This window comes from Gallinula chloropus (assembly GCF_964237585.1).
Source record: "Gallinula chloropus genome assembly, chromosome: 16".
In the NCBI taxonomy this organism is placed as follows: domain Eukaryota; kingdom Metazoa; phylum Chordata; class Aves; order Gruiformes; family Rallidae; genus Gallinula; species Gallinula chloropus.
The window spans coordinates 3,135,618-3,160,292 of NC_140101.1; the positions used below are offsets into that span (position 1 = coordinate 3,135,618).

The window sequence follows — 24,675 nt, forward strand, 5'->3', positions numbered from 1 at the left end:
CATTCTTTACTTTTAAGTTTGGGGGGAGGCAGTACTTTCTTTTTCCTTTTTTCCCCTTTGTTTTTCTTTATATGTTCATACCTCACACATTATCCACACACAAGAACACATCTTAAGTGGATATTAGGCAGAGATCTTGCCTTGAATATTTTTGCAGGTTTTGAATAGCATCCTTGTAACTCATGTGAAGGTAAGTAAATACTGCTTTGTAGCCTGAACAATGCTAACGACATATTTTGATTGACTCCAGTTAAGTAGTTTTATGATGCAGTGGTGGAACTTCGGACAAAATCTTACATTTCACACTTTAAAAACACATGAACTGGTACCTGATGTTGAATCACTTGAAGATTAATGAATGCAGAATTCAGTTCTCACAGCCTTCTAAACCACACTTCAGATAGTTTTAGTTTCAGAAATAAACCAAGGTATTAAACACTTACTTTACATATGATGCAATTATTAAGTTTAAAATTTATCTTCATGATGAGATATTTTTAAACACTGAGGGAACACCAGCTTCCCTAAATTGCTTTTTATTATTATAGTACATAGTAGACTTACTAGGTATATTTTAATTGTATTTACCCTAGCCAAACATTTGGATGGTTATACTTTTTCCCTGTGTATTTTGTTGAATACTTTGTTACTTGGGCCCTGTGCCTTTTTAACGGTGAACTCTTAAGATAGGTATCTTTGTAAATTTGCACTTTTTAGGCTTCTTACCTAACTAAAATTAGGAGAGAAAAGTAAACGAACATACAAGGGCTTATTTTACATGTCAAAATTTTGACACATCCTGTCTCAATGTGTCTTTATAACCATATCAAGTGTCTTTATAACCATATCACTTCATGTCCTTATTGCTATAGATTTTTTATTTCTAGGAGACTGGAATACAGATTTTGAAGCAGTGACTTCGGGAGGTTTTTAAGGGGGGTGGGGGCTGCTCATAAGTTTTACCACACTGGAGGTTATGCAGATCTAACCAATTTGATTAGAAAATTGGATTCCTGTAGCTTAATTGTTAAATTGGTTCAAAATGTGTGTATGTACCAGACCAGTAACGAATAGAAAACCAACCTAGTTCGCGTGATGAAGAACTCTCATGCCAAATGCAAAGAAGAACTTCAGATTGCTATTATTAAGGTAAGTTCTACTAGTATGTGGGGGCTCTGTGCTGTTACTAAATTCCCAGCTAAATAGCTTGTGTATTTGTAAAACAAACAAACAAAACCCCTGCAACTGTCCTGCCTTTTGATTGGATGGGTTTGATCTGTAATCTTCCGGAGGAAGCTGCTATTGCATCATCTTTAAGAGTGTTCAACAAGATACTTCTTATTTAACAAATCTTTCTATGCTATTCAAAACATAGCAGTCATAGCATTATGGAAATTTCTGAGACCTCTCACTTCAGGTGTCTCAGAGTTAGAACTCTTCCAGTTTGAGTGAGCCTGAAAAGAAAAACACCTTCAGTAGACAAAACATTCCATCTTTTTTAGACGCTAATCTTAGAACAAGGTGACTCATTGTTTAGAAATGTTTCTTTCTGAACACAGATTATGAAAGATGTTCAGGCATCCGAGTGTCTAATGTTCAGGTTGCCCAGAGGAAGCTAAGGACAGGCTTCTTCCATGTTCAGTACTTCCAGATACAGCCTGTGTTTTCCCAGAGCTTCAGGCAGCACTCTGCAAATCCTTCCTTGTGACTTCAGTGCACAAGGCCCTGCAGGAGTTATGGATATTTAACAGAATTAGCAGAATTACTCTCTCTAATACACTTTCCATCAGTCAGTTTATCCATATTTCAGACACAGACTTAGTTTATACATTTGCTCTACTTCTCAGGTCCAAGATTCTGTTGTTAAATGTCACATGACTTTTATTGAGTAGCAAGAAGAAAATCAAGCCACTCTTGAGATGTGGTGCGTGATAGGGGCATATACTACATTTGCATCTAACCCAGACACCAAGCCCCTTTTCTCCTGCTGTTTTGCATTTAAGAATACCCCAAAGGATATTTGGTGGTAGTACTATGCAGTTACATAGTGCAGTGACATTTTGAACTTCTTTTTCCTATGTTACCCCATTAGTTCATGTTTCTTCACTTTTTTTTCCCTGTAGCTTTTTTTTGGGGATGAGTTAGGGCTGTACTTCGAAGTGACTTTGTACACCAAAACATAGAGCCTAATTAATGACACTTTCTAATGCCTTGATGCTTCCAGGGAAAATAATCTTATTTACTCATTTAATTGCTAGAGTGGAAAATACCTTGAACTTGCTTTGATAAGGGAATATTAAGTACTTTTTAAGTTGCAGGCAGTATTTAAACTACACATACAACAGGAAGTTAGGTATGTGTCACATTCCCTTTCAGAAGTATTGCTTTCAATTTTGTTAGGCAAATTAGTATTGACTTACTATGCAGTGCTCAAGTTTTATATTGAATTTCGAAAGCCATCCTAGCTTCCAAATTGAGACAACTATATGGATTGTGAGATTTAGGAGCTTTGTTGTTCAGATCTTCAAGTTGTGATAGAATCCTGAATTCATCATGTGAGCCAGTGTTAATTATCAATATTGAAGTCCTATCAGGAGAGATGTAAAATTCCTGACAAAAGCAAAACAAGCTGCAGTTTATCTAGAAAGATCATCTCAGGGTTTGTGGGGAAGCACCAACCAAACTAATTTCTGAAATGTTTCAGTTCTGGTAGCAGACTAACAGACATCTTGCCATAATGGGAAACATTTTTAATTTTACTGGAGAACAAACTTAGAACAGCATAAATATAAACATGTGGTTCCTTACGGAGAAAAAAGAACAAAAGCAGCTGGTATCCAGTGCTTAGCTGTCTCTGCTGAGGGCTTTTATACTTAGTTTTACACTAATTAATACCATGTATTGTGTCAATATTTGTCCATTATATTCATTGCTGCCCTGTAAAAAGGGGGTAAAGGGAAACTTCAGGCATAAAGTTTTCCAATTCATATGTTGGAAGCACTTGGGCTCAGGTTTTCTGATAGAAAAAAAAGTCTCTTTGTTTTTGTTGTTAATTGTCAAATAGAATTCAGCAGCAAATGTACTGGCAGTTTAAAAATAGAAAATTAATCCAAGAGGATGGGAAGAAGACAAACATTTGCTCGTATTTTTAAACTACCTAGTTAGTACGCAAAGTACTCATCTGTGCTTCTAATCTTTGTTGAAGTTCCCCTGACTGATCTTAGACATAAAGGAAACACGTGAACCAATACTGAACTCAGGTGCTAAAGCTACTTAAACATCTTAACTGCATTTATTGGTAAAGGTAGCTAAGCACGCAGAAGAGTGGAGGGAGCTTATTAAATAAAAAACCCCATTAAATTTTAAGTGTTTCTTAGTTTTGGGATAGAACTTCCTGAGTAAAAAGCACTTACTTGTCACTGTAAGGCACTAAACTTCTGTTTGTTTAGCTGTAGGCAGATGAACAGTGTGAGTTTATAGCTAGCTGTTATGTCTAGTTTTGGTGCTAGTATTTCATAGAAATTGTTATGGAGTGGGACTTCATGCAGGGAAGTGTTTCGTTAAAAGCACCGTTATAGTGGTACCTCTCCCGCTTTACAGCAGCGAATTACAGAAAGACAACTTAATGCTGCCACCTCCTGGAAGTGGGAGGCCAGGTTTGTAGAGCTGCTGTTTGCTTCCAGTTTTCTTCACTTCTTCTGCAGCTAAACTTCTCTGCACCCAAGAGCTATTCACAAGTGAACAGTATTTGCTTGCATAGTTAAAGGTCCCAGATAGGAAGGACAGTGGGACTACAGTATTCCTATACACCTCTTAACAAAACAGTGACATAAAAATTACAATGACACTGGGAGCTCATCATCAGAAAATGTGATGCACACACCAAAATACTTAGGTTACAGCATACTTTTCTTTCTCTTGTGTAATTTTAGTTCTGTAATAACAGTAAGAAGGCAGGAAAGAAAAAATACTCCCCTATAAAGAGAGCAGACTTAGGGCTCAGTAGATACAAGTTATGTAGGAAGCTGTAAGTACCTTCGTGAGAAGAAGAAAATAAAGCCATGTCTCTGCACAGGCTGGTGCCAGTTTAATGCTTCAGGCAAGACTCTACCAGCTTAAGTTGTGACTCTTCAGTCTGTGTGGATACCCACATACACTGGATATGTACTGCTGTTGCTTTGACTTAATTATTAAAAAATACTTCACTTAAAGTGGGGAGTTGGTCATAAGTCATGACTATATTTATCTGCAAGGGCTGATTGTAGTTAAACATTATGCCTTTGATTTGGTGTGAGTGCTGCTCTGTAGGAAAAAAGAGCTTGTACCAAGTTCCATAGTGTTAGAACTAAACTACTTCTGGCATCCAAATGAGCTCCTTGAAAGCTAAGGTATCTTTGCCTAATGCTATATTTTGCAATGTAGACCCTTTACTGAGAGGCAATTAGTATTGAATAGGTCCAGGAGGAATAAAAATAATTGCTTACTTTATGTTGCTTTTTTCTGGGCCATGTGGCTACTTTATATGTAGTCTAGCCTTACCCCTTTGTAACTAGAGGAGCTTTCAGAAACGCTGCTGACGGACCAAATGTTGATCAGAATACCCAAGAGAAGTCTGCCAGAACTTCAGGGAAGTTAATGTTGGAGTTCTGGCTCTGGAAGGATTATAGTACAGGAGTGTCTGGTGTAACACCGCTCCAGTGTGGCACTTGCATCCTGAGAATGGCAGGGGCTGTGCTGGCACAGGCGCTGGCACGTGAACCCTGGCTGAGGAGTGAGGCAGACTAGTAGTGGCTGCTGACGCCAGCGTCCCCTGGGACCCAGCCAGTTAAACGGAGCAGTGGGATCCTTGGGGAGTGATTATCATCTCCTGCCTGTGAACTGCTGGAGCTCCCCTTCTCTGCTCTACAAGGTATGTTACATCTGACCTGTGGCTGGCAGCCATGTGAAGATTTTTGCTGAGTCTCTTAAGCTAGGAAGGTGGGTCCCTGCTGCTGGCGTGTTTCTGTTTTGCCTTGCAAGCCCCTAGCACCCTCAAGGCACTTGGACAACAGAAAGCCAGCACTCCTGCCATAGTTGGGTGCTTGACTTCAGCATAAGGAACCATGTCTGAAGGGAAGGGTTGGGGGGGCAGAAACCTGTTACTACCAACTTATGAATGCATTATGAATATCAGGGTGGTTTATCTCTTGTCATCAACACTGGAAGTGATGAAAGTTTGATTAAAAAAAAACACCTCACCACCCTCTTGCTGTTTTGCTTTATTTTGCTAATACTACTTTAGTTCTTTGAACTTGTTCATTTGACTGCATAGCCAGCACAAAAGGTCTTCCTCTGCTAGTCCCCCAATAAAAGGGTTTCTCTGAGGTGATCTCTTGGACTTTGGAGTCAAGTTCTGCTGCCGATCTTGGTACTGTTGATTTGCTGTGTCTGATCTGTACTGAACTTGGAACCTGAAGATGGCCTGTCCCTGCAAGGAATGATGATACCGATCCATAAACTGGAAAATAAGGAGCCCCCCTTCTGCAGCAGATAGTGCCTCTCTTTCACTCCAGCGTGGTGTAGTTGAGGAGATACAGTCGTCTGATGTAGATGAGATAAATCACTGTAATTTCATATAGATTAAAACAAAGCCTTGCATGTCGAAACTGCCGATTTGCATGATCATAGCTACAGTGTTGGCTAGAATGGGAACAAATCACCACCACAGTAAAGGCCCTCCTCAGAGTTTCCGAAAATCTGGCTTTAAAGTTAATCACTTCCTTTGTGTGCCTGAATGTAAAGGCTTGGCACACAGGCGGCTTAATTAGGAGCTTCTCATTGTGTTGCAGATCAGAACAGATAGAGGCTTTTAGAGAAAACCAGCAGGGCAGGAGGCACACCTTTGAAACACGGTGATAATAAAGCTTGATTTGGTCTTGAAAGAGAGCAGACACGATGTTCTGTGAGCAGTTAGCAGTGAAAACTAACACTGAAACCTATTGAAGAATAGTTCAACACGTCTGAATTATTCAGCACTAAGGCTAAGCTGTCTTTGAGGGAAATGAGAGCCTAGCGAGAGCAGGTCTGAAAGCAGGTCTCGGGAAATCAGCAGCTTGACGGGCGGTGGAACCGAAGCGGTTACAAAGCACCTCACCTTGCCAGCCTTGGGCACTGAGTGCTCGGTGCCACAAGAGGGTGCTTCAGTGGCACCTCACGGATCCGCTTCCACAAGCTCCCGAGGCTCAGATGGCAGGCACGCATCCCGGCAGTGTGGCTGTGGCTGCTCTTGAGGAACTTCTAACTGGTAAGTAACTTCCCGTTGTCGAGCGCTCGATAGCTGACATCGAAGCACCGCTCGCCCCTCTATTGCGGTCCGTTTGTTTGTAAAGCTGGATAATGCATCACAAGGTTTCATTTCGGAAGAGCTTGTGGATTAAAGTTCGTTGTCAGCCACTGTGTTGGGGCGGAGGGGGTAGTTTCCATTCTGCGCTGTGTTTCTGTCGGGAGTCCTGCAGGAAGGGGCCTACCTCAGCTGCATCGCACAAGGCCGCTTAGGCCGTAGGATGAGTGGCGAAGGGAAGCTCTTGGAACACCACCAGTTTTAAACTGGAGAAGTCCTGCCTGTCCTCTGCTTCAGCAGCTTTACACAGGGGAAAACACAGTTCCTAAATTCTCAGGTGCTGGCAAATAGCAGTGAGCTATTTAATCTCTGAACTGAGAGACTGTCCTTGTCTACTGTGACGTGCCAAAACAGGCTGCCCGCACCTCTTGTAGCGATCAGACCGGACAGCCGCAGCACGCTGGAACGACCGCACAGAGAAACGGAGCAGCTGCCTGCATCTGAGCCAGAAGGAGCTGCGGGACCTGACACAGCTTCACAGGCCTGTTTTTGAGTGACACTCAAGATGTTGGCTGGGGTTTTTGTGAATTCCTAAGTAGATGATTGTTCCTGGTCGGTCCTTTCACACCTGCATTCCTGTTGGACTCCAAGCTATTGTAAAGGCCAGTGCTGTTTCACTGGTTAGAGATTAGCTCCTTGCAGAATACATCATGACCTGGCTTTAGCCAGCCTTTACACATGCTGTTGTAGAATAGGTTCGAACAGGTATATTTGCTTTTTTAACAGTAGCTTATTTTCCTCTTTAAGTTCTCATTAGGTGGTGGTATTTGTGGTTTGGGTTTTTTTTTTTTGTTTGTTTTTTTAAGAACATAAAAATCCTTCTAAATGTAGTAAACGATCCACTTTAAAGGTGGATTGCAAGTAGCTGTACTCTGCTGCTTAGGGTTTATTCATACTGTGGAATTCTGCAGAATTTTTTTACAGAAAATAATGTTAACTACCAGCTTACTTTAGGTGCCACACAAACTTGTATGCTGTGCATACATTTGAATGCTGTGGGATGGGTTTTTTTCCCCTAAAAGCCTATTTCGGTGTCAGAGGAACAAGAGAAGTATCTGTAGAACCCACACGTGTTCAGCAGCCTCCGCACTGTGGGCTCATGAAGGCTCGCTGATGTGCAAGGCAGCGGCTTCTCAAATGCTGGGGTGTTCCTGTGGGCCAGCCCTCCCTCTGTGGATAGCTTGGTGTCAAGCTGGACAAGATGACACTGCCATCAGCCTGTGCTCCACACACCCTGCCTGGAGGAATTTTATCTGGGGAGGGGGGAAAAAGTGTGATAGAATAGATGGAGGAGAAGACAGGGAAATGTTAAGACAATATTAGACACCAGAGGCGATGGTTCTGTAGGAGCAGCCTTATGCCAGATTTTTAATTCTGTAGGGAAACTTCTCGTAATTAGTACCCTGTAACAAACAGCTTGTGTGTGGCTGCAAGACCTCTTTCACAAGGGTCTTTTTGGTGTTCTGCAGTAGTGGCTATGATGCTTTTTTCTTTTTAAAGATTTTTTTTTCTTTTTTTAAAGATAATTACAAAAAAAGCTCTTCAAGTGAAGCTGCCTACAGTTTATCTACGGCAGCATTTAAAACAGCATCAATTAGAGGAAGAAACTGAAGATCTTCAAGGTCTGATTTGAATAACTAAAACTATACAAGGGAAAGTTATAGCACATTTCTTCAGTTATTTAACAGTAGGAAATGGTATCCAGCAAAATAACCCGTCACAAATGAGATAATTTAAATAGAAATTAGGCAGGGTGGTTGGCAGGGTGGTTTTTATAAGTGACTTTCTAAAGTTATTATTACAAGCAAAGATGGGTGGAGAGGTGAAGGGGGAAGAGCCAGCCTAGGCTTGAAAGCTATACTGAAATGGTTAGAGATCAGAGCAAGAGCAGAATTTCCTTAGGATAATTTCCATGCCAGTGGTGTAAAACACAGCCTCCCGTGAGTGACTGTGATAGGAGAGCTTCACACAAAATTAAACAGAGCTCCCTGGAAGTCATTCTTGGATTGGGCCTCAACAGCCACATTACAATACTGAAACATCAATGTACAGAAATGAAGTAGACATAACCACAGGGCTTTCAGCAGGCTGGTCTGTGGCACAGCAGATAACAGTGGTGACGTCCTCCACCGCTTACAGAAGTTTCATTCTTAGCTGCAAGTCATAACATTTGGCTTAGCTTCACAGGGAGCTTGCTTAGAGGAGGGGTTCTGTATCCCTTGGCATGTAGTGGGAGAGATTATTCGTAGTAAAGCTGCTTCTTAAGTCGTGCAAGGAATGCACTTCTTTCTGCCAGAGGATTCACTGAGTTTCAGCTGGAAATGAGCTGAGTTGTTTGCTCCACATTTACCTCTGTCATTTTAGCCCATCCTTCTCTTCAGGCAGTAAGAATCCTGTTGCTGTCCTAATACCTGGCTTGCAGGACAAAATGTGGAAAATGGGAACTAAGGGTTTGTTTTAAAGAGCATTTCCAACACGGAGCCAGGAGGCACACCCCTGCGCTGAGAAGTGCTGAATAGAAGAGCTACTAAATGCCTTATTCTGACACTGAGATCCTGTCTGTGGTGAAACTCTATTACTCTGTTCAGCTGGGTAGGCTAATGCTCAATAGTCCTCTCTACCCTTCTATTTTAAGTTTGTATTTACTGTAGGTACGCTAGAGCTACTGATGAGAAGGACTGGAACCATCACGGTATAAAATACAGTGGCCTGTATGTGTAGTAGATGTTGGCTGTATCTTCAGGTGGTTGTGGACTGCAAGGCCAAGCAATTTGAAACTCATGGTCTGAGAGAAAACCAGTTGCATCCTGTGTCCCGTCAATTTGCTGAGCAACTGTGGCATCTGTTCAGAAGTTAAATTCCACAAATGTTGGCACACTGCTCTCTGGAAAGAGTACCTATTGGAGTTAACTCCTCCAAACATACACATGCCATGGTTTCATACCTTGCAGTGTGCTCACAATGCAGCCAAGTCAATAGAAGAGAGCTGCCACCAGAAGAGGCAGCCCTCCTTCCTCACACGCAGCGAGGTGCTCCGGTGCTTGGGACCCAAGTGACGACACAGTGAGTTGGTTCAGCTGGATCAGGTGGCAGAAAACTCTAAAAACAAAAACTTGGTGGGACAGAAATTCTGGTTTCTCATAGTCAAAATAAGCTAAGATTATTTTTTAGACTAGGCTCACTTGCAGTCATCACAGGTTATTTGCATGTGTAGGTTTTAAATAGTCTCTCTGCTTTGTCAAAATATGCACATGATTTGACAGTGTCCTTCAAATACAGTGAGGTGTCTGATAAATATGAATGGTTGGCAGATGTTCTGGAGGGCTAAAAATCTACATTACTACATACCAAATCTGTACCATCAATTTTTCTAATCCACAAGTAATGCTAGGTAGACAGTTTTTAATTGGTAGAAAGTAGTATTGTAGCTTGAAACTCTTAAGGAAGCTTACAAGTTACATGCCAAATTTTCTGTGTGCTGAAGAAGCAGAGAATCACATGCTGCCTTTGGAAACCCTTCTAAATAGCCATGATGTCCTCCTGCACAATAAAAGATGCTTCTGCATCTTCTTGGATACTTACTGATTCTGCTGCCTTGCAACCCTGGGAGCTTCAGTCTACCTTTGCAGCACTTATTAATTTATTTTACAAGTACATATTCCTACTACCATACAGCTGTCTGTAACATAGAAAGGTTTGTTGTGCTGGGACTATAATTCTCATACATTCATCTGATTGATATGAAACATCTTGGCTGTGCTATTTTTAATTTTATGTATGTAGTTCTTGTTAACTAATTGGAATTACTAATTTAAAAGATAGTGTATAGAGGATTAAATACAAATTCAGAATGTCACGTTTTGTATTTGTGCTGTAAACCAGAAAAGAACTAAATGTCTTAGCACTGAGGGCTGACTTTTAGTGTCGTCATTTTGAAACCTGAGCTGTGCTCTCCTGCCTTTCCCTGAGGGATCAGGGGAATGTGCCTCTGTCCTACCTGCCTGAGAAGGTGCAGATCTATGCAGAAGACACAGGAAAACAGAATGGAAGTAGAGTCATTCCTCTGGTCTTATTGGTGCCCACATTTTGGGTATTCACCTTTTCTCTATTGAACGCTATTAACTCAACATAGCTTGTTTGGCTTTTTACCTCTGTTACATTTCAGGTGCCGCATCTGACCAGCAACACGAGCAGTAGTTTCCCCCTCCTCCTGCCTGGGACTGCCAAAGCCCTCCTGAAGCTAGTACGGCCTTGGTGTAGGGTAGGGCAGGGTGAGGACAGGAGGAGAGATGAGAAGTTTTCGGTCACACAGAAGGTCTCCCTAGCTCAGTCCCTGACAGTAGGCAAGACTGGTCTCTTGGGAAAACTGTGGGAGCAGCAGAAAAGTAATAATCTTAATCTAATTTCTAGCACAATCGTCACGTTCTTTAAAATTATTTAATTACTATCAAAGCTATTTAACACTTAAAATAGTGAAATCTCACTCAGGAAAATTGTTCAAGGTCACTACTTGTAAAATGCTTCTGGGGGGCGAAGGGATAAATACATAGTGTTTCTGGATCTTCTGGCTTCTCCATGTGTTCCAGCAGAAGGTCAGCACAGCCCTTTCTACTCTGCCTTACCCAAGTTCAAGTACAGTGTCATTTCTTTGTTCATCATAACCCCCTGGGCCTGTGCTTGTGCCATAACCACCAGCAGTACCAGCCCAGTTAGGAACAGAAGCACCTTTGTTGGAGGGGAATGGTAATGTTCAGGAAGGCAGAGGTGGTAAAGCCGTTTCCTCCGGAAACAGGGGAGCATCATGTTATGTCTCTTGAGCATTCCAGATCTTCCCCAGTTTGAAGGGTGTTTCCACTGAAAGCTTGGGCTGACTTGGAGAGTTTCTTGAGCCAATTTTCACAGGGGTGCTTTGTCCCCTGGAGTCTGTCTCTGCACAGACAGAAAGGTTGGACAGTTTGGACCCTTCCTTGTACCTTCTGCTCTTGTCAGAGCAGATCTAGGTGCAGATGAGGGATTGTTTGGTCCTTGGGAAAGTTACCACAGGTTCAGGTCCTGGATCTCTCCCAGGAAGTGTCCTGTGTTCTGCAATTACAGCTTCTGGGCTAATTCATCTACAGATCTTTGCTAGCTAAAAGCATCGAATTAAAAGTTACCTTATTAACTAATCAGTGGTTATGGATGGATTTGTGAAGGGGGGGGAAACCTTTTTTTGGGGAGAAAGCTCAGATTTTCTAATTGAAACAGGTGCATTTCAGTTGGTTTATGGTAGTTGCCATCAGAACACAACCTTGTTTGAGCTGTCAGGATAAATGTGCTGGTGTTAGCCCACTGTAGCCTTAATGATGTGTAAACGATGGGTGTTTTGCTCTGTGCCTGGTTCAGGCTTTGGGGTTGTTTTTGTTTTTTTTTTCTTGCTTTTTTTTCTGTGCTGAATTGTTCCTGTGGTGCCAGAAGGCAGACAGATGAAATGCAGTTTAAAGGCTTGCTTTTAATGTCCTGGGCAGGACCTTCGTCAGGGGTGAAAACTGGAATATTTACTTATGCTTTGTAAATTGTCTTGTCTATGGTGTTTATCAATCATTTTATTAACATAAGGGGGGGGGGGGGAGGAAGAAAGTCAAAATGTAAAATTGGTGTAAGTAGAATAATTTGCAAATGGTGGGTATTAGATGGCCTTAGCCTAAGCAGCAATATTAATGTTTAATTATTCTATAAATTAGAATTTAGCTAGGAACTTAATAGGAATATCTAATGATACTGTATGGCAGTGTTATCAGCTATGGTATTAATGCCAGCAACCAAGTAGACTTGAGTATGTTTAAGCTTTTTAAGCAACTTCTGTGCTACGTAACTAGCTTGTCTTTGCTCTTCAAAATAAAAAGCTTGGGGGAAAGGGTTTATTAAGCTTCAGTAATACTAAACTTAAGGTAATAATGCAGTTTCAAAATCAGGGACTCTCTTGTGTCAGCCTCTGTAATAAACAGGTTCTGTAAGGTACTATGAGAGTTTTTCTGTTTAAATATGGGTTGCATTATCACTCTGTGTGTGTAAGTTTGTGCTGTTTCTGGAGCTCATCCCACTCAGGAATCTTTGAAGGTGGTGCCTTTTTTTTTTTCCTCTTTTTTTTTTTCCCTTCTCTTTAATTTCAGTTTTCTTGTGTAGATTGCAAATAAAATCTACAACCTTTAGAGCCAAAGTGGAACTCTTCAGCTCTTCAGACAGCCTCAGAGATGAAGAACTCCAAAGGATCAAAGACAAATTTCTTCAAAGAATTATGTTAGCCTCTGCATGGGTTTTAAAATTACTTTAAAAAAGGCTAGTGAAAGCAAATACCTTAAATTGCCTACTTGATAGTTACTCTCTGGAGATGTCATTTCACAGGCTTTTCTTTAGAGATTGGTAACTGATCTTCAGGAATAGCAAGTTACAAAGTTAAGCCTTTAATATTGTATTTTCTTCTTTGTTTTAACAGCTCAAAGGGAAGATAAAAAGCATGAAGATAGAGCAGAGCATTCATCAGCATCGAAGAAAGCTATTCCATCTATGATGGAGAAACAGACATCTTCTCTCACTAAAAATCTTCCTTCAAAGAAGCCCCCATCATTCTCTAACACCTCAGTAACTAAGCAACCACTTAAAACTTCTGCTGGAAGTTTCAAAGGTGTAATTCCCAAGAAACCTTGGCCTTCATCAAGCAGTGTTCCTTCAAAACAACCATCTCTTTCTCAAGGCTCATCAGTGTCCAAGAAACCAGCTACATCTTCCAGTCTGGGTGGAGGCCTCAAAAAGCCTTCACCATCTTCCATTCCAACTGCCTCTGGAAGCAGTCAAGCAAAAGTATCAGCCAGTCCCACCCAGTCACAACCCAATTCTCAGATTCGACAAAATATTCGACGGTCCCTAAAAGAAATTTTATGGAAGAGGTGGGAATTCAAAGCTGCTCTTTTATATAGGAATCTACAGCTGGATGTAAACCCTTAGCCTGTAGAGTTTTATGTGCTTCTTGATAAAGGGATATTGAATTTATGCTATAAATTGCACCAAGTCGAATTGGCATTTTGGATTTAAATTTTTAAAAAGCCTGGGGGGAAAATGTTCCATTAATATTGAGGCAATTATAGTTGAAGAATTTAATTACAGCATAAAAGCTTTTATAATGCAGGTGCTCTCTCTGAAATGGATTGATAGCAGCGTTTTGAGATGTAGAGTTTGTCAGGAACATAAGACTTAGTGAAGCAGAGATTCTGTCCTCCACTATAAAGATCAACAATAACACTCATCACTGGACAACTGTTTCACTTGGAAAAAAAACAAATCCCCACAATGTTTATTAAAGCTAATGCCAGCTTATTATGGGCTGGTGCGCTCTGGTATAGTCTCTGAAGTGGAAGTGCTGTTCTAAGTGAGAAATCCAGGATTAAAACTGAAGTGCTTGGGCTCCCTGTGTCATTCACGGCACAGATATCCTCACTTCAACACCGTGAGCAGCAGTAGTTATACAGGCTGACACCAATGCTCCCAGGCTGTCTTCTAGGGCCACCTGTGCTTAGCAGCAAAAGGCTGCCATCCTGCACAGTTCCAGGTCCTGGAGTAGGCTTTGTTGTTGAAAGGTCTTTTAAAGGAGCCTTGAGCTCCCAGAGTGAGGAAGACCCTAGGCTAGCTCTGAAACATGAGTCCTATGAATGCCTAACATAAATGCACATACCTTGTTTTGTCTTTAACAGAGTCAACGATAGTGATGATCTGGTCATGACAGAGAGTGAAGTAGGGAGAATAGCACTCAATATTGAAAAGGAGATGTTTAATCTGTTTCAAGTTACGGACAACAGATACAAGAGTAAATACCGTAGCATCATGTTCAACCTGAAGGACCCCAAAAACCAGGTTTGGAATTTCCTCAAGCAGTAAATATACTGAAATACACATTTGGGTTTTAACCATGTGTCAGACTCAACCCTCAACATTAAGAGTTTCAAGATAGATACATGAATTATACTATAGAAGATTATTATAAAGCCATTCAAATCTTTTAAAAAGAATTTATCCAGTAGAAATTCCAAGTTAGTTGGTCATGTGCATTTGTTAAATTTGTGAGTTTGGTGGGAAATATTTATGTACAGAATGGCTTTCTTGAAGTAAACGCTGACTCTATCAATAAATTTCTCCCCATGTGACATTCTGTAGTACATGTTAGCTACTGCACATGTACATGATCATATTTATACTTTAAAGGAGAAAAAAAAAAAAAGGATGCTGGTGCAGATGAAAACACTCACTAGAGAACACATGAAACTTCTTTCCTTTCTTTTTAAATTTCTATGATAGATCTGAAACAGGAGAGTGGCTGTTCAACTTCTGCACTCCTGTTAAAAAGTTTTATTGATAGATATATTAATGAGGAGAACTCATACTTTGTTTATAACATGCTTATTTTCTGGTTGCTGCCCCTTTCCAAATTGGCTTACTAGTAGCTGGTATTTTTAACAGAGAATTAAGAAGCTGGAACAGGTTTTGCCTGTTCAGCACTCCAAATCTTGTTAGGTACCCAAGCAGGTTCTCCTCAGCATGTCAACAAAGTTTGTTTTGTTTTCAGGGACTTTTTCATCGTGTCCTTCGTGAGGAAATCTCACTCTCAAAACTAGTGAGAATGAAACCAGAAGAGCTGTTGTCTAAAGAACTGTCTGTATGGAAAGAGAAACCAGCTAAAACAGTAAGTAACATTTAGTTTCAATAGACTTTTTCTCTACAACCAGCCAAATGATAACAAAGGGAATAAAATTAAAAAATAAACATGGACTTTTTACTGAAATGGCTTTTGTTTCCTTCAGATGATAGAGGCAAGAAGCAAATCTCATGAAATCAAGAAAGCAGCTGTGAAACGGGAACATGTGCCCGTTGTAAACATGGAAGATTCTCCACCAGTGTCTGACTCTGATGTAAGTGTTGCCTGTTGCTTCCCCACAAAGATAACAGGGGAGTTAAGTTGTAACTAGGGCCTCAGATTTCTCATCACAAGTACAGATTGTTTCAATGAACTCTAAGGGTATTATTACCTAGTAGGTGTGCTATGAACCTTTTTCCTTTTAGTTTGAAGGAGTGCAGCAACCAAATGTGTTTTTTTTTCAGCCCCTGCTGTCAATTTACAGAGAAATCTTGTATTTCTCAACATTAGCTATCTACTTTAGAACACCATGGAAGGAAATGATGACAAATATTATTTGGGAACTTTATAATCTGATGTGATACACTTTAGACAAGGCCTTTAATTTAATTTTATTATTTTTAAACAACCGAAGTTGTTTCCAAAGTAATTTTTCTGGTTGAAGTGGTCAGCTGGAATACTTTTTGTCTTTATTCATTTTTAGGAGCAGCAAGAGTCATCCCGAACTGCATCAAATTTAAACAGTGCTCCTTCTCTAGATGTTTTTAGCAGTATGCTGAAGGACACAACAAGTCAACACCGAGCCCACCTCTTTGACCTCAACTGCAAAATCTGTACAGGTATCTACAGTGCTGACTTTGTGCAAAGAAAAAGAATTATTGTCTAAAGAGTGTTTGTTAGTTTGGTTTTCTCCAAACTGTTTCATTGTTAAATAGTAATCAAAAGCTTTTGAAATACATTTATAGGTCAGATTTCAGCATCTGAAGATGAAGTACCACCTAAGAAGATGAAAGCAGTGACTTCTGTTAAAAAGGCAGAGTCAAAATCAAAACCAGAAGTTCAGCCCAAGTATGAAAGTTCTGCACCAACCCCAACAGCAGAGCCTGCCAAAGAGGCCACCTCTGAGAATGCAATGGAAACTGAAGTTGGACCAGTAGCAGAAACAGTTTCTCAGTCTATCGTAGAAAGATCTTGCATTCCTACAGCCCAGGGCCATAACAATGCAGATTCTTCTGTACCTGAAGAGACTTGTGCTTTTCCTGCCTCTTGCACTGGTGCAGTTGTCACAACCGTAACAGTTTCTGGCAGAGACCCAAGGACAGCAATGAGCAGCTCCTCTGCTCTTGTGACACCAGCTCTGCGTTCTGGTCCTGTATCTGACAAAGGTTCAACAGGAGAAACAAAACAGGAAACTTCAAAACCAATTATGACTGTTCCCAAATCAATATTAACAAAACCATCATCCTCACCAGATCCAAGGTTCTTGGCAGTTCATCATTCACCCAATATCAAGTGCGTATAATTAATAGTAATCCCAGCTACCGAATCTTTCATGTGGTTATCATCCAAGTCCCCTCCAGCCAAAAAGCACATTCAGCTTCAGAGTTCAGCTTGCCTGATTCAGATTTCTAATTCACCATCTCCTCATTCTCTAGTTGCTAAAATTTTCAGAGCATCAATGTATCCTGACAGCAAAGATTCCACAGTGTTTCAGCAGAGAAATAACACTTGAAGGTATTATGCAGACCTAGAAGTCTGCATGGAGACTAATATATAGAAACAAGCGTACATGAGAGATGGTTTAAAGGCATTTCCAGGTTTTCATCCTATATTAAAATACTATTGCATCTGAATTTATGGATAAGAATTTAAATCAACCAATCAGCTTGAAAGGAAGTGGATTTCTTTCATATTCTGGGTGTATAAAATACTAAAACTAAGCATTGCAAGGTTTGTCCTTCTGCAGCAGTAGTTAAAAGGGTTTTTTTTGTCCACAGCAAATACTTCTACTGCAGAATCTTTCAGGTACATATTGTTGACTCAATTAGTGAGAAATACATAATTCAGATGAATTTGTTAGAAAGTCAGGATCACAACACTTGTAGCACTAACCTAATTTTGTCAAAAACCTATCTTTCAGCATCTTTTTGCCTGTCCACAGCTACAAGTTGATATTCTGTTACTCCTTCCCTTTTTCATTAATATCAATTTAATGGAAAACATTAAGAAAACAGCTAGTAAAACTTCTGTTGTTTGTTTAAAAGAAAGTATTTGATCAATGAGGGGAGGAAAGAAAAGAAAACAGGAAGAGACTGTTCTCATTTGTATCCTATAACCTTTCTGTTTTGGATTTGTTTTGCAGTGTGGCAGAGCCCCGCTCACCTCAGGACAGCGATACCTCCCTCTTCCTCTCTCGTCTCCACACCATTTGGAAAGGATTTATTAACATGCAAAGCGTGGCCAAATTTGTCACTAAAGCATATCCTGTCTCTGGGTCCTTTGATTACCTTAGCGAGGTTAGCACTGACGTGTTCATGTGTTTAGAGTAAACCTGTACTGCAGCTCCTGTTGCTAGAAAGGCTGGGGTCACTGTGTGTAGGTATTTTATGTTAGAACTGTGGGAGTGGTAAGTGGCATCCCTTTAGTAAAAGGGAAAGTAGCTCAAGAAAAAAAGATAATATCCCTCTTTAAAAAAAAAAAAAAACCCTCAGAAATTTGTGAAGAAGTCTTATGTCTTTAAACATGTATATATTAGATCTAACTTGGAATGATGCTTTATTTAGGCTTCATTTTTTAGGAAGAAGTTTTAGAGTCACTATTTTAAAGTAGATTTCTTCTTCAGGTCTCAAACTAGATGGGTCAGTGATGTGATCTATCACAAAATTTTGTTTGGCTGTTTTTGAAAAATAGCCTTTTGGCTAATTAAAAAAAAAAACCACCTATGCTGGGAGGGCACACATAGTGAGACAATATAAAGGTTTGCAATAAAAGAAATAAGCTTTACTTTCTCTTTTAGGAGCTTTCAAACACAAGTATGTGTTTTAGGACTGTTAGTAGTAGAGTTGGTTGTTCTGCTGGTTTTAGTAAAATGAGTTTCAGTGCCCTGGTGACAGGTAGCTCACTGGAATTCATGTGATTTATAGTAAAGTCACAAGCAGCGTTTTGTGACAAAGTGAAAGCGTGGAGAAAATCTGTATTTCAAACAGCACCTTCCCTATAAAAACAAAGGCAGTAATGGGTATACAGAGCTATTAGACAGTTTGTTTCCTTGTCTGGGAATGTCTTTTCAGTTTTGTGGATGCTGTTAGCCTTTGGGTAAAACAGTATTGAAACCCCTTAACATCTAGAAATAGCCTGTCTGAAATCAGAAAAGTATTTATGAAAGTCTACTAAAAAATATCAAATATAAAGATATAAGAAATTATCCACTGGGGTGGGGCAACCTGCACTGCTTTTAAAGACTGGTCACTTTTGTGTTTTCTCATGCTACCATGTAATACTTCTTGTTTAGGATTTACCAGATACAATTCATATTGGTGGGAGGATCTTACCGAAGACAGTCTGGGATTATGTTGGCAAACTCAAATCTTCACTTTCTAAGGTACTGACTTAAAATCCTTTGCAAAACCCAGAAGAAAAATACAACGATAGAAAATGGCAGGTTTTTTAATAATATAAATTAGTTGACTACAAATACTGACATAGATCACACCTGGGAAGCTACCAACACCACATGCTCCCCTGAAATTTTTGATTTCTTGAAGAAACATGTTAATTGAGCTGCAGATCCTCTTGATCTCTCTCTCCTGCGTAGTAGTTCAATCTTTATACTATTTATTAAGTAATGATTGAACATAAACTACTCTATATTGAAGATTTGAAATTAAAATTTACAAGAAAAGGAAATTATTGTTTAATGTAAATAGATTTTATGATTAAAACATTTCAGAAGTGATGCACAGTGTACAGGTAAAATAATGAAAATATGAATTTTTCATTTGGTTCATATTGAGCCTCCAGATGTTTAGTTTGATGTAAGATGCACAGGTAATTTGCATTCCTGAAAATGACAAACCTAATCCTGTTTTAATATCACAAATTGAACAACAGTACTTTGAAAGCTAGAATATTGCCTTGCAAACTTATTTGGAGTGGTGAACATACCATTCCTCTTTTCCCCTGGAACTTCCCCTTGACCATTTGATTTGCTGGTGTGTTGCAGGTTGAATTTTTCCACTCTGCTTTTATATTACAGGAATTGTGTTTGATTCGTTTCCATCCTGCAACAGAAGAGGAAGAAGTTGCCTATATCTCTCTCTACTCCTATTTTAGCAGTCGTGGTCGTTTTGGTGTTGTAGCTAATACCAACAGACATATCAAGGATCTCTACCTGATCCCACTGAGTTCTAAGGACCCAATTCCTTCCAAACTCTTGCCATTTGAGGGACCAGGTAAGCACAAAATAGGGGATGTTAAATGCTAGGTAAAATTGCAAAGCAAAAGTCAATCTGAGACAAGTTGTTAATGAATGTTTAATATAAACATAATTAATTTTTTAAATGCAAAATCCAATTTTAAAGCATGTAAATAGGGAAAAATTGGAAATCTAACTCTGTTCAAGATAAAATTGTATGAAGTTTACATAGCCTTTCCAACAAGGTGCTTATATGCTACTAGGAGAATGAGTTTATCTGTAAAATCAAGTACATGGAACAGCCACTATATAAAAAACCAAAAACCAAACCAACAAAAGACCCCAGCCTATCGTCAGCCACCCATCAATCCACAAACCCTACGTCCATTCACCATCACTTAAATCAAGCAGGATACTCAAGCAGAGGAGTCAAGAAATCTGTGAAGACAAAGGTAACGTTTATAGTGGTTTCAGTCCTCGCCGTCTCATGCTAACTGTCATGCTCTACATGCAATACGGTGCACAGGGTGTCTGAAGTGCTTTGTTCTCCTTGGAACAAACTGGTCAAATCACTGGATTCTGACAATTGGTTTGCTGAGAAGGAAAGAGATCCACGTTCCTCAGGGTTAGTAGGTGGCAGGCAGGAGTTGGTATTGGCAGGTTATATTATAATCTTCTATTTTTAGATAAAATTACCAGTAGTGATGTTTGGCTTGAGTTTGCTCAGTGTTTGTGCACTGAACGTGGTGACAGAAGAACTGAGAATGAATTCAGCCATGAAACACCCTTCTGTTACAAAATCTGAAGTTGTCTTCATGTGAGGATGCTTAGTTTCCCAGTAAGTATCTGGGGTTTCATATAAGGTAACAGACTGAGAAGCTGAAGAACTACAGGTCAAAGTGAAAGCAAAACCTCATTGTCACAGCAGTGGTTTGCAGAATATTAAATGGTAAGTATGAATCAGCAAAGGTGCAAGCTTTCCTTTGTACTCTTCCATCATAAGCTTCATTCCAAGTGAAACTCTTCTCTTACACTGGAGACTGGCAAATGTAGACCAACTCTACTGGGTGTTAGTGTAGAAATTTGTAACATCAGCCTGGTTTTGCAGAGTTTCAAATGCAAAAATTTTCCAGGACTGAAGGGAATTGCTCAGAAGAAATCTAGGTATTGTTTGCAGAGGTTGTTCATGGAGGCAAGTTCAGATTGAAGGATAGCAATAGATGCAAGGTTCCAAAGGCAGGAAGGCCAAAGATGTAACAGTTTCATAGAAGACCCACATAGACTTCTGCCATCAACCCAAACTTCTTGGAAACTTCTGTAGCAGCCTTCACCCTGATAGCAGTGCTAAGCTGTGTTTGTATTTTACAACTAGATCCCATAGCTGGGAGGTGATGTGTGTGCAAACAAATCAGGTAAGGTGTTTCTCTGATTCTGTGTATGTATTAAAACCACAACATGAAAGGCCTGTAATCCATTCTTTCTGATGGCATCTGATGGAATTTACCTCTTTTTCTTTCACAGTCAATAAAAATCTTTTCTGGAAAGTGGTCATTGTCTCTTTAAATTTAATTGTGTCCCTTCAAATAGAGTTTAGCAAGGACTCCAAAGGACTATCCTTAGATAGCTTGAGATGCTGTGATAAGTATGGCTGGAGGGGGGAGGAGGGAGAGGACAACAAAACCCTGCCACTCCAGAAATCCTAGTTAGAAGATATTCCATCTCTATCAACCAGTTCCATCAGGCGCTTACGGATTATGAATTCCTCCTGTTTTCTGATGGGCTGGATTTGGAACACAACTGAGGACTTCTGAACTGCACTAGTACCTGCAAGACCTGCAGAAACCTTTGACATGGGTGACTTTAAACCCAAGGAAAATGGAAGGTTACCCATGCTTATACTTAATTTATCACAGGCATTTATTCCCAGCTTCTATGTGTCAGTCAGCTCTTCCGTGTTCTCTCTTGGCAGGGGTTTGCTGTGTGTGAATTCACTTGCTCTTTTCACATACACACTGAATATTATTTAGCACTTTGACCTGTAGATCTCAAAGCACTTTGTACAAAGCAGCATAATCGGGCTTAATTGCCAATAGAAAGCGATTTATTGAGGGATTTAGTGGCAATGTTGGGAAAATAACAAGTTATCTTACATAGTTGAAACATATTGATTTGAATAAATCAGCCATATATCAGCTAAAGATTCTGCAAATGTCAATATAGCTCTTTTGGTAGTTTACAACAGGAAGTGTTTTTCTTGAAGGTGTGAAATCCCCTCATGCTGCTAAGAAAATTGGCCTTGCGTGTCTTCACCTCAGCAGATGGTGGAAGAACGTGGCATCATGGCCCTTTGTTCTGTGCCAGCCCCTGTCCACCCAGCACACACACCCTTACCTGCAGCAGTGTTGCAATGCTGGAAGCGATCTGTGTCCCTGTATTAAGGGCGCAGAGGGTTGATGATAGTTGTCAGTTGCTCTCCTGATTAATTAGGACAAATATTTAATTGTAGTGTTGATGAAGTTGAAAGAACAATTTTGTATTGGTCTCTGCAGTTTAGAAATGTAGACTGGGGGTGAGCTTCCTCCCTTCCCAGGGCTTTGGCATCACTGTACAGCAATCAGGTGTATATCTATATTGGTGCAGGTAACTTCTTACCAGCCAATGATGCTAGGGAAAGGTGGCCTTTATATGCATAAGTAGGGTAACACTCAGCTAATGAAAAAAATGTACTTAAGAGTAAGAAAAACAAATATTCATCTAGTATTAATACTTAGTGTATTTTAATAGCTTTAGTTACAGGATGCGACTTGATAAAACCTGCACATGGACTTCAACGACTTAATAGGATACTAACTATTTTATAAATCATTTAGTACTGAAATCTCTGCCAACACAGCTTGCAGCACTTGTAGAATGCTTGCTTCTGAAAGACAGTCATTGAGCAGTCGTTGGAGACTGCAGCCAATGTTTTCGTTATTACCTAAAATTAGGCACTTAAGCTATTATGGGTATTGGAATGGAGTGGGACTGACCTTTGAAGTGCTGGCCAGGCTGTGTGTTTCCATTCCATTCATCACTTCAAACTGAGGGAATGGAGAAGCCAGGGTAGGCAGAACTTCTAGTATTTGCATAAAATTACAGTATCACAATATGACATTTTAATGACTTTATGATATGATGGCTAGACTCTAAACAGATCAAATTATAACTACTGTTATTAATTTACTACTAGAATTTGTTGTCTTGAAAGTGTATTAAATTTTTCCCCTATTAGTGACTTGATCTCTGCTTCTTCCAGGGATTCAAAACTTTGGGTAACTGCTGTTTATAAGAGATCCTGTCTGATGGGTTTTGGAAACCTGTTCAATTATTCACTGTTTGAGATTCATATTGTGACTAATTGTATAAATCACAAGTCTCTGCATAAGTAGATAAGCGAAACAACACCAGAACAACAGCAACTGCCTCCCAGGAATTTTTGGATGAACACCAGTTTGTGAGATACTCTGCACTGGTCAACACTGACCAAACATAGAGTCATTATTTATATATTGATAGAGGAAATAATACAAAGCAAATTCACACACAGTGAACCATTTCTAACAGATTAGTCTATTCTCACTGTAAATTGTGAATGTTTTTTCTCCTGTTGTCTTACTTTGGAGCTATGCCTTTATGTTATGTATTAATATTTCATTTAAGGTAGTAGATTATTGTGAACAGAGATGCTAGAATTGCTTTTAGGCTGTGGGTGCAAAGGAGTATTTGGATAAATGGTGTATTAATGTAGTTCTTTATGGATAACCTTAGATTGTCTGAAAGTAATTATTTGTTTAGTTCCTATGCTGCCTGCTTTCATTGTACACACTGGCATCCATGCCCCTTTTAAGGAGGAAACTTGTGTATGGACTGGATTATATAGCAAGCCTTAGTTCTGGTAGTATAGCTGGTTAATTTTCTGTGTATTTATATGTATTTTATTTTTTTCTAAACATGAAGATGGTGAAAATTGGCAACAAACACTGAAATCTTGTACTCAGCAGAAAAAGCTTTCTGGCAATGAATTTTAGATGTACCAATAGGAAATAATCTGTACTACAAAATGAAAAATCAAAGATTAAGCAGCATGTCCAGTGCCCTCTTAACCACACAGCTCTGTGGACAACGCAGGCTTGACCACTGAACTGTGAAATAATAGAAATTGTATTTTGGAACCAGAATGCAAATCTGTGGTCCAGAAAGATTCACTCAAAGTTAATAGTTCTTGTTTCTCAGTTATAACGAGCCATTCCTGATAGGGAGTCTCAAGGAAATATTCTAGATTGGCCTTAAGTTTTCATCATAATTCATTATCATTTGTCTTTTAAATACTATTTCTGGGCATAATACTATTAAATACTATCAAATACTACTAAATACTATTTCTGGGGAGTAACCAGACTTTGCTGGTTTCTTTATTAAGTGGTTAAAACAGTTTCTCAATTATTACCAGTTACAAGAATACAGAATTGTAGAGGAGGGTTTGTTTTCCCTCAGTTGTCGAAATCTCATCAAAATTTGAAATTAACTTATTTTATTTGAAAAATTACTGTCTTATCTGTAGTTATCTGTAGTTCATTATTTGAAAGTAAGGTTTATATGGGATAAGATTTGAGTATAAGTAGTGGATGCATTTGTGATTTGGGGACATTCTGTGAACAAACTATTGCTTATTAGATAGCAAACACTGAGGTAGTTCTAAGTAAATTTAAAGCAGTGTTTTTTTTTAAAGCAGCAATGGTTTTGATGTGTAATTTAGCAAACTGCAAATAATTCCTGCAGTATAGGCTTTTATTGAAGATGAAATCTTGACTGTCTTGGTTCTAACACTTGGGCATTCCCTTGGCATCAGTTCAGCTGAGTTTTTCATCCTGTACTTTGGAAGGTTCTAACTGAATTTAGCTGCAGCAGTAGGAGGGATGCTTCTCTTCCCACTGTCAAAACTTCCCATCCAACCTACAAGGATACAAAACTCTTTACTCAGGGTGAAGTTAGCAACCAAAGAACTTAGAAAAAGAGATGTTTATTAAACATGAGCATAAATTTAGGAAAACAGCTGGTGCAATTTTTTCATTAGATGGTTAATTTGGGAGTCCCCTTAAAACTGAGAATTGTTTCAGTAAAGTGCCTGTGAATGGGGGTTGCTGATGGAATAGATCTACAGCAGTGAGGCTTGGGGTTTTT

General features: G+C 39.6%; 1 protein-coding gene across 1 annotated transcript in view; it reads left to right on the plus strand.

The window, feature by feature from the left end:
* Window positions 1-24,675, plus strand: part of DIDO1 (death inducer-obliterator 1) — a gene marked incomplete at its 3' end in the record, with an annotated part of 37,794 nt that overhangs the window by 8,354 nt on the left and 4,765 nt on the right. The window contains exons 7-15 of the mRNA XM_084271687.1: window positions 12,852-13,302; window positions 14,104-14,263; window positions 14,973-15,089; window positions 15,208-15,315; window positions 15,745-15,880; window positions 16,007-16,553; window positions 17,404-17,557; window positions 18,553-18,642; window positions 19,297-19,492. Coding sequence (XP_084127813.1) covers window positions 12,852-13,302; window positions 14,104-14,263; window positions 14,973-15,089; window positions 15,208-15,315; window positions 15,745-15,880; window positions 16,007-16,553; window positions 17,404-17,557; window positions 18,553-18,642; window positions 19,297-19,492 — 1,959 coding nt within the window. The remainder of the gene's footprint in view (window positions 1-12,851; window positions 13,303-14,103; window positions 14,264-14,972; window positions 15,090-15,207; window positions 15,316-15,744; window positions 15,881-16,006; window positions 16,554-17,403; window positions 17,558-18,552; window positions 18,643-19,296; window positions 19,493-24,675) is intronic.